This window comes from Zeus faber (assembly GCF_960531495.2).
Source record: "Zeus faber genome assembly, chromosome: 4".
In the NCBI taxonomy this organism is placed as follows: Eukaryota; Metazoa; Chordata; class Actinopteri; order Zeiformes; family Zeidae; genus Zeus; species Zeus faber.
This window is the reverse complement of record NC_137191.1, coordinates 23,128,547-23,138,546: the sequence shown is the minus strand read 5'-3', so window position 1 is coordinate 23,138,546 and position 10,000 is coordinate 23,128,547. Positions and strand designations below refer to the sequence as shown.

General features: G+C 45.5%; 1 protein-coding gene across 1 annotated transcript in view; it reads left to right on the top strand.

The window, feature by feature from the left end:
* Nucleotides 1-10,000, top strand: part of wdr19 (WD repeat domain 19) — a 16,139-nt gene that overhangs the window by 324 nt on the left and 5,815 nt on the right. Inside the window, exons 2-22 of the mRNA XM_079999231.1 lie at nucleotides 1,363-1,454; nucleotides 1,673-1,738; nucleotides 1,841-1,966; nucleotides 2,185-2,300; nucleotides 2,382-2,497; nucleotides 2,881-2,961; nucleotides 3,090-3,202; nucleotides 3,291-3,464; nucleotides 3,680-3,750; nucleotides 4,604-4,776; nucleotides 4,892-5,012; nucleotides 5,724-5,830; nucleotides 5,942-6,058; nucleotides 6,532-6,687; nucleotides 6,787-6,934; nucleotides 8,444-8,657; nucleotides 8,745-8,904; nucleotides 9,022-9,132; nucleotides 9,418-9,527; nucleotides 9,619-9,676; nucleotides 9,798-9,944. Coding sequence (XP_079855357.1) covers nucleotides 1,363-1,454; nucleotides 1,673-1,738; nucleotides 1,841-1,966; nucleotides 2,185-2,300; nucleotides 2,382-2,497; nucleotides 2,881-2,961; nucleotides 3,090-3,202; nucleotides 3,291-3,464; nucleotides 3,680-3,750; nucleotides 4,604-4,776; nucleotides 4,892-5,012; nucleotides 5,724-5,830; nucleotides 5,942-6,058; nucleotides 6,532-6,687; nucleotides 6,787-6,934; nucleotides 8,444-8,657; nucleotides 8,745-8,904; nucleotides 9,022-9,132; nucleotides 9,418-9,527; nucleotides 9,619-9,676; nucleotides 9,798-9,944 — 2,577 coding nt within the window. The remainder of the gene's footprint in view (nucleotides 1-1,362; nucleotides 1,455-1,672; nucleotides 1,739-1,840; nucleotides 1,967-2,184; nucleotides 2,301-2,381; nucleotides 2,498-2,880; nucleotides 2,962-3,089; nucleotides 3,203-3,290; nucleotides 3,465-3,679; nucleotides 3,751-4,603; nucleotides 4,777-4,891; nucleotides 5,013-5,723; nucleotides 5,831-5,941; nucleotides 6,059-6,531; nucleotides 6,688-6,786; nucleotides 6,935-8,443; nucleotides 8,658-8,744; nucleotides 8,905-9,021; nucleotides 9,133-9,417; nucleotides 9,528-9,618; nucleotides 9,677-9,797; nucleotides 9,945-10,000) is intronic.

Here is a 10,000-nt window from a genome sequence, read left to right as displayed (position 1 = left end):
CCACAAAACGTTCTTAACCAGGTCCTTGAGGTGCATGAATTTCGTCTTCGGAAATTGAAGTACTGGAATACCTTGAAAGTATCCCCTTTTGTGCTGAAGTGCTTGAAAGTCCCCCCCCCCCGGTTTTGTTATTCACATCATCATAATGTAATAAAATACATTTACAGAATCACTTCTACGTATTTGTTTTGCCAGGAAAGTGTCAATTTAATCCAGCACGGTTGGAAATACACAACTATCATAGTACATGACAATGAGATTAATAACAGATCTATACAGATCAGCCACAACATTAAAACCAACACCAATAACCACTAATATTGTGTGGATCCCCCTCGTGCAGCCAAAACAGCTCTGACCTGTGGTGGCATGGTCTCCACAGGACCTCTGAAGGTGTCCAGATCCTTTAAGTCCTGTAAGTTGTGTGGTGGGGCCCCCATGGATCGGGCTCGTTGTTCCAGCACATCCCACAGATGCTCCATTGGATCGGACCCTCACCCCGGCCATCCACATGATGTAGAAGAAAAGGTGATTCATCAGACCCGGCCACCTTCTTCCATTGCTCCATGGTCCAGTTTTGACGCTCACGTGCCCATTGTAGGCACTTTCAGCGGTGGACAGGGGTCAACATGGACACACGTTATGCAGCTACGCAGCCCCATACAGTAGTGCATTGCACTGTGTGTTCTGACACCTTTCTATCATTGCAACATTCTTTTTTTTTTTGAAATTTGTGGTACAGTGGTTCTTCTGTGGGATCAGACCAGACAGACTAGACTTCACTCCCCATGCGCATCATGGGCGCCCATGACCCTGTCGCTGGTTCACTGGTTGTCCTTCCTTGGACCACTCTTGGTAGGTACTAACCACTGCATACCGGGAACACCCCACAAGACCTGCTGTTTTGGAGATGCTCTGACCCAGTCTTCTAGCCATCACAATTTGGTCCTTGTCAAAGTCGCTCAGATCCTTACGCTTGCCTGTTTTTCCTGCTTCCAACACATCAACTTCAAGAACTGACTGTTCACTTGCTGCCTAATATATCCCACCCCTTGACAGGTGCCATTGGAACGAGATCAATGTTATTCACTTCACCTGTCACTGGTTTTAATGTTGTGGCTGATCAGTGTATAGATATATAGATATAACAGATATACTAATATAAAGAATAAACGATGAAACTAAGATTATATAATAATAATAATGATAAATATAAATCACATTGAAAATTGATTATATTTGATTTGTGTGACGTCCTTGAAAAGGGCAAAAAAACGTTAATTTGTAATGCCAGAATGAACCCTGTTCACGGTTATACAACCTCCACATGTATAATGTCTTCATTTATTCCCCCACTTCCAGTGTGTTTTCACCCTTTCCGAAAGGGCGTGGGAAGGTTCCTCATTACTGTACAAATGGCAGAAGACACTGGGGAACTACATCGCTGTGGCAGGGTGAGTGTGCAGCACAAGAGACTGAAACCCCCAAATCCATCTACTGTGTAGTTGACTAATTCATCTTTGCATTTCATCTCCATCCACCATTACTAATTGCACCCTCTGCCTCAGTGGATATGCTGCTTTGCTTAGTGTATGTACAGTATCTTCACTCAACTATTGTTTTGTACAGAAATGGAGAGTCATTAGGCAACCAGATTCTGTTTCTGATTTAGAAACGACGTATCAGTGAAGATATTTGATCGACATGGGCAGAAGAGGAATGAACTCAGCCTTCCAGGGTAAACATGTCCCCCTCCTATGGATTTTGATTAATACTATTAAACCATTTTTGGAGATCGCTTGTTCTTGTTGTAAAAGTCGCTGTTTCTCGCTTCCTGAAGGCGCTGTGTGGCTATGGACTGGGATAAGGACGGGGACATCCTTGCAGTGATTGCTGAGAAGTCCAGCTTGATCTACCTTTGGGATGCCAGCGTCAACAAGACGTCCCAGATAGACAGCGGCATGAGGTAGGAAGGATATAACAATGCCTTATTCATTTAAAATATATTGGGATGTTCTGCTATTTGTCTCATTCAATCATCTCAATAATTAGGAGTTAGGACATTTCCAGGTTGTGGTTTTGCCTGGAACGTTATCATCAAAATCTGAATGCTAATCAAACTGAAAACTGAAAGCTTGGTACAAAACATTGTTTTGTGCTCTTTACCTTTGTTTATTGGAACAGAGATCAGATGTCTTTCATTCTGTGGTCAAAGACTAGTCCACTTTTGGCTGTGGGTACAGTGAAAGGAAACTTGTTGATCTACAACCAGCAAACTTCACGCAAGATTCCTGTTTTGGGTAAAACACGCACGCACACAAATTAGTACCCGGTTAATTCATTTGGCTCATTGTGGTTCATCATTTTTCCTCATACGCTAGGGAAGCACACCAAGAGGATCACATGTGGCTGCTGGAGCTCTCAGAATCTTCTGGCTCTGGGAAGTGACGACCGCACCCTAAGCATCAGCAACCACGAGGGCGACACCGTCCGACAGGTAAGCGCATTAAAGTGACATTCCACTCCGGAACTCTCCTCTATTGCTGGAGAAGTTGCTTAAGCACAATTCCTACATAATTGCCCGCTCACAAATATTTGAGTTAATTGATCAAAAATCTGTAAAATTAGTAAAATTTTACAATATTTTTTCCATTTATGCATGTCTGGAGACAACGGTTGTTAACGCGAGTAATATTTGATTCTCAATTTTAGCAGTCGAACTGTGGTCTTTATTATAACCTTAAATTTTGTGCAATGTTATTGTAAAAGAGTTCATGAAAAATAGCACTGTATTGGCAAAACAAAAAGTGGGCCAAAGGCCTTAAGTATAAAATACTTTGTACTACATTCATTTTCTCCCTGCGTGTGTCTTTGTGCCAGACATCGCTGCGTGGCGAGCCAGCTGACGTCTACTTCTCTGTGATGAAGACGGATGAGCGGTCGTCTGGGGGAGAGAGCACTGTGAGTCTTTTAACACTGATTGGATCTAATGATTACATTTACAGACCGTGACCCTGATTATGTCTGGAAATGTGTAAAAAAAACAAAAAAAAAAAACCTATTTAACTTTGACCTCTGACCCCAACCAGGTGAGCGTGTCCGTGGGGAAGAAAATCCTCTTCCTGTTCAACCTCAACGACCCCGACAACCCCATAGAGCTGGCCTTTCAGCCCCGCTACGGAAACATCGTCTCCTACCGCTGGTAGGACACACACACACAATGTTCTCTTAATGATGATACAGCATTTAATTTAATTATTTCTCTCTCTCTCTCTCTCTCTGTCGTGAAGGTACGGCGACGGCTACATTCTGATTGGCTTCTCACACGGCTACTTCGTGGTCATCTCCACTCATATCCGGGAGATCGGCCAGGAGCTGTACCAGGCTCACAACCACAAGGACTGTCTGAAGAGCGTGGCCATCTCACAGTCGCTGAATAAGGCGGCCTCCTGCGGGGACAACAGGTAAACACACACATTATTGGGGCTGTGAGAAAGAGATCACACACTTAAACTCTTTGGACTGTGATGCCAATCTGTCTCTCTGTGTGTGTGTGTGTGTGTGTGTGTGTGTGTGTGTGTGTGTGTGTGTGTGTGTGTGTGTGTGTGTGTGTGTGTGTGTGTGTGTGTGTGTGTGTGTGTGTGTGTGTGTGTGTGTGTGTGTGTGTGTGTGTCCGCAGCATTAAAATTCACGACCTGTCCGAGCTAAAAGACATCAGCAACGTTGTCCATCTGGATGATGAGACTAAAGGTGAAAAAGTGTTTGCTCATATTCAGCCCCAAATCACCTCATTGGGATGTTAAACCCCTTCCTCTCTCTCTCTCATCCTCTTCCTCATTCTTTGTTCGCCTTTTCATTGAGGTTTGTTGTCTTCAACCCACCCGATCTCTGTCAAGCTTTCTCTAAATTTCCATCCCTTCTTCTCTCGTCATTTATGATCTCCCTCTTTCTGACCTCTCTTTGTCTCGCTCTTTTACATTTCTTTTTTTTTTTTTAATAATAATTATTTATTTTTTACTATTTTTTAATCTGTACTTAGGGGTGCACCGATTTATCGGCCGTTCATCGATATCGGCCAATATTCACCTTGTTGACTGCCATCAGCCTATCTGTAAATAAGATGCCAGTCACCGATGGCAGTGGCCGATGTTTATCCAGTGTTTCCCACACATAGACTTTACTTGGGCGGGCCGTCCAAGTATATTAACGTTCGTCAAAGTATATTTGGGGACCCATTTTAGCATAGCATTTTTATTTATTTAATTATTTATTTCATCCTTCCGAGAAAACGACACCATGCGCGATTGACACGACTCTCTGCAGTGCTCCAAGCAGGATGGGATGCTGCATTTATGGGAACTCGGAAAACAAAGTTATGGGCATCAGCTATCGGCCAAATTTCACAATCGATGCATTCCTTGTTTTTTTTATATTCTTTACTTAAGTTTTGTTTTTTGTTCTTACAGTCTTTTGGTTAAAATATATAAATAAAAATTCTTCAATTTTGTCTCTTGTATACACCCCCGATTACTTGCAAAGCACTTTGGACCAGTTTGTTTGAAAATATTCTGTATAAATAAAGATTTACTTTGCTTTACTCCAGGTCTGGACCAGTTGAACTGGACAGACGACGGGCAGCTGTTGGCGATCTCCACGCAGAGCGGGACGCTGCATGTCTTCCTCACCCGGCTCCCCATCCTGGGCAACAGCTTTGGGACCCGGCTGGCCTACCTCACCTCCCTGCTGGAGGTGACAGTGTCCAACCAGGTTGAGGAGGTCAGTGCGCATTCACACACACACACACACACACACACACACACACACACACACACACACACACACACACACACACACACACACACACACACTTTACTTTACTTCGTGTTCCCAGGAGACGCCTGTGGCCATAGAGGTGGAGGTGGAGCCAACGTTTATCGCGGTCGGACCGAACCACTTTGCCGTGGGGATGAACAACAGAGCCTGGTTCTACGCCGTGCTGGACCACGGCACGAGTGGGTCACCCTGCTTAACTTATTGTGTGTGTGTGTGTGTGTGTGTGTGTGTGTGTGTGTGTGTGTGTGTGTGTGTGTGTGTGTGTGTGTGTGTGTGTGTGTGTGTGTGTGTGTGTGTCTGCTTGAAGATAACAATAACAGGAAATAAGCAACTAAAAAAATAAACTTAACACCTAACAGGAAAAATTAACAATAAAAAAACAGTGATTCACAAGAAACCTAACATTAAACGAACCTTGTGTTGTTGGTTGCTTATTAATATTACACATGTCGCGTGTCAAAATTGCACAAAATTGGACACTGCACGTACTTGGGTCCCCAACAATACACCCACCAAGTATGAAGTACATCAGATGAACGGTTGTCTAGATAATCGAAGGACAGACATACTGTATATACAGAAAGACAGAGCGACAGATTCCTTCCGTTATAGTTAATTATAATAATTATTAAATATTATATGATGTGAGCATGTGACTCAAGGTAATTTTGGTCTCTAATCATATTTCAAGATCCTTTTAAGCGATATTTCTGCTAATGAAATGAATCAGCTTAATTTCCTTGAATTTCGTTGAATGCATCTTTAAAGACATAATTCAACGTAATGAACAGTAGGTGGATTCTTTAAGGATGGATAGGATTTTGGATGCACACTCCTCCAGATGGTCCAAGCCCAGTAAGTGAAGCATGCCGTGTTGTTGTGTTGCTCAGGGTTCATCAGGCTAAAGGACATTGAATATTTGGGGACCATTGCCAGCATGTGCCTCAACTCCGAGTACGCAGCAGCTCTTTTTGAGGGAAAAGTGCAGCTGCACATGGTGAGTGTGTCTGTGCATGTATTTGCATCATCATTGGCAAGGGGTCCTGTTGGTGTACTTTCAGGCATCGTACCAAAAATGTTGAGATGTTGTGTGTGGCGTGCGTTTCAGATCGAGGGGGAGGAGCAGGAAGAGAAGAAGCAGATGAAGCTCTTTCCCAACGACAACAGCAAGGGTCGCATCCTGTGCCACGCCCTCACTGCCGACTTCCTGTACTACGGCACCGATGTAAGGTTCTGGTCCCTAGCCTCAGTCAGTCATGTCCTTTAATTAGCAGACGATTTAGTTAAAGACTGTGAAATGAATAAAGGCAAGTTATTTAAGGACTTTAGAGGGGGACAAAGCTTCTAAAGGTGCCACTTTTTCACGGTCTATGGCAATTGTCAACACTTCTAAATCTGAGTCCTAAACTCACTGCTCATCCTGAATACCAATACTATCCCTTACAACAGATTGAGACTTTCAAGTTTTGGGTTTACAAAATTTACAATAAATAAATAAATAATGAACTAACATTTATACTGGGTGGCAGCGTCCCCAAAGACATGTTTGATAAGGCTCTTGGTATTGTTTTTTTTATTATTCTCCGTTGCTGACACCCTATTGTAGCCTGGTATTGGTGGTATTGGTGGTATATTCTGTATATAACACCAGAATCAGTACATCCCCAGAACATTTTGTTTCTATCTGTCCTCTCCTAGGCGGGTGGTGTGGTGTGCGTGCTGCTGAAGGACTGGCAGGAGGTGAACAGCTACGTCCACACGGTCGGAGTGAGGAAGGTGTTCCCCGACCCCAACGGCACGCGCCTCTTCTTCATCGACCACAAGAGTGGAGGCTTCCTGCTCTCCCCCGGCAACGTCAGTGCACACATCACACATTAACGCCCACACACACACACGCAAATATACGGCTACCTTTCAAAAGTGAATTATTTGACATGTATTTTGTAACCGCAGGCGACAGACTCCTGCTTTGAGCTCCCCAGCTTCTCCCCCACCATCACGGGCGTCCTGTGGGAGAACTGGCCGGCCGACAGAGGCGTGTTCGTGGCCTACGATGACGACAAGGTCTATACCTACGCCGTCCATAAAACCACCATCTACGGTACGGAGGAACATGAGTTATGCTGTCTGGCTCTTTTGGGGAAATTAGCTTTTTGTCTTATCTTACCTAGATACAGACAAAAAGGTCCAGTTTCATCCCTGTATGTCAAGTTCAAGAGATTATTTGTCACATACATAAACATACAGTCATACATATACAGTATGCAGTGAAATGTCATGACATCCAGTGATTACGCACAATAAGCTCTATAAGCTCTAAAAATACTAAAAATGTGCATAATCGACGCGAGGTGCCCGCGCAGGTGGCCACAGGGGGCGGTGCCACAATCGCGATTCTGGGTTCTATAATTATATAATATAATGAATTGTCTGTGTTGTATTTAATATAGATCTAAATCCTCCTAAATTAAACTTTCCTTAACTTACCTACAACAAACCTTCATACTCTTACAGATTTAGTTTACACACAAATCACAACAACGATTCACACAACACTTTACACAGACACACACACATACTAACACACAGCACAACAGAACACCGCAATTCTCGAGACCACAGCCACTAAATAGCCCTCGGATCAGGGTACTGGAGGAACTCGTATATACTCACGCCGTACCTCTCATTCATCAGTTATTAAGACCCGTTATTGGGTGGAGAGCCGGCAGGACACGTATGACTTCGGATCAGAACTCAAGTTACAACAGATAGACAGACTGACAGACAGGCTGACAGATAGATTTAGGGTCAGACAGACAGACGGACAGACAATTACACAAATATCAGCCCACCGTGGCCGTATATGTACCTTCGAACCGATTTGTTCGGCATTTTTAGCGCTTCCCGGACCGCAGCCCGTGCTCTGGGACGATCGCAATCGAACTCATCTGCCCAACCGCAGCTGGCGCCTGACTATCACACAGCCCACCGTGGCTGTTTTGGACTGCACCCCGTACTCTGGGGACGTTTCCCTTTTTTCACAAACAAATATAATTCAACCAAGATGCTGGAGGAAGCACGTAGGGATACGTACAAACACTCCACCCGTCAAGATTCCTCCTTAGGCAGTGAATCGATGAGACATGTAGGACATACGTACAACACCCCCTACTACCTCTGCACAGTTGATCCGCAGCAGATCATATCTGACACTGTTTCGGCTGATCCTCCATAATGTGAATTCTAACAATTATCTGCTCACCGGCCTGGTTAGTGGTCTATAGTTATCAGCCCACTATGGCTGTTTTGGACCGCAGCCCTTTTATTTTGACGATGACATCCCACAACATCTAACTCAACTGTAATTTGTCTCAAGAGTCCCTTAGATAGTTAATACTATATCATTAATTTAGTCCAGTGCAGAAATAGCAATGATTTGCATGTTAACTGTGTTGGCTCAATACAAGGCTGCAGAGGGGTTCACCTAGCCTAGCTCCTGTGAAATTTCTCAATAAACTTAAGTATCCTTTAAATACTTTCCAGGTATCTCTCGTGTCTCCTGCTTTCTCCCTTTTGTCTATTCTATCTTTCTCTGTGTGTCCATGTCCAGGACTGCAGGTGGTCCTGGTCGGCAGCACGGCGTTGCCTTTCTCCCATAAGCCTTTGCTGCTGTACAACGGGGAGCTGAAGTGCCAGACGCCCAGCGGTAAGATCAGCGAGGTGGCGCTTGGCACGCACGCCTTCCTCAAGGCCTCGGTCAACGCCAAGTCTCCCGTAGGCCAGGAGCCCGGCCAGCAGCTCTCCCAGGCTCTGCTGCTCAAGAGGTCTGATTCAATTCCAAAATATATGACTAGCTTCAAATTTAAAAAATAATTTTATATTTAATCACCTGTATACACTGCCCTCCCCAGGTTCCCTGAAGCGTGGGACCTGTGCAAGCCGGCAGGCAGCGTGGCAGAGTGGGCCGAACTGGGCCGAGCCTGCCTGGTCCACATGGAGGTGGAGCTGGCCATCCAGGTGTATCGCATGAGCGGCAACGTGGGCATGGTCATGTCCCTGCAGGACATCCAGGTAGCACGCACGCACGCACGCACGCACGCACACACACACACACACACACACACACACACACACAGTTTATTTAGCACCACTGTTTCTCAGTGCGTGAGCTGACCTCTCTCTGTCCAGGGGATAGAGGACAGGAATCTGCTGGCGGGACACCTGGCCATGTTCCTGAACGACTATAACCTGGCCCAGGACCTCTACCTGTCCTCAAGCCGCCCCATCGCCGCTCTAGAGGTAACACACACACACACACACACACACACACACACACATTGTAACTTCAGGCCTGAAGAGAAAATTTGTTTTTGAGTCTGTTCTACAACAATGCTTCACTCAGCATATTGAATATCGAATGAACGGCCCGAATACAGTTCTCTAAAGCCTGTGTGTGTGTGTGTGTGTGTGTGTGTGTGTGTGTGTGTGTGTGTGTGTGTGTGTGTGTGTGTGTGTGTGTGTGTGTGTGTGTGTGTGTGTGTGTGTGTGTGTCTGTGTGTGTGTGTGTGTGTGTGTGTGTGTCAGATGAGGAGGGACCTGCTGCATTGGGACAGTGCTTTGCTGTTGGCGAAGCGCCTTGCAGAAGACGAGATCCCATTCATTTCCAAGGAATACGCCATCCACCTGGAATTTATGTGAGTTAACATTCCACACCTCTCTGTCTGTGTGTTTGAGCCGCAGGCGGCGTCTTCATCTCCCTCTCCCTCCCTCTTCTTGTCTTCGCAGCGGAGAATACATGAACGCTCTAGCGCACTATGAAAAGGGCCTGACGCAGGCCGGCGAGGTACGCTGCTCCACTCACGTCTGAGTTTAAGGCTGTTGATAAACTTCACAAGCCGATTCGCTGCTGAAGAACTTCTGAAAGCATGTGTCGCTTCTCTTTGTTCATCTCTCTCTCCCTGTAGTTCCAGGAGCATGACGAGGCGTGCCAGGCGGGCGTGGCGCGCATGTCCATCCGGATGGGAGACATCAGGAGGGGCGTGGGCCAGGCCATCCAGCACCCCAGCAGGACGCTGAAGAAGGACTGCGGCGCCATCCTGGAGAGCATGAAGGTCGGTTCACACATGGACAGATGATAGCGAAGATGTTACCGCTTTGGAAGTGTTTT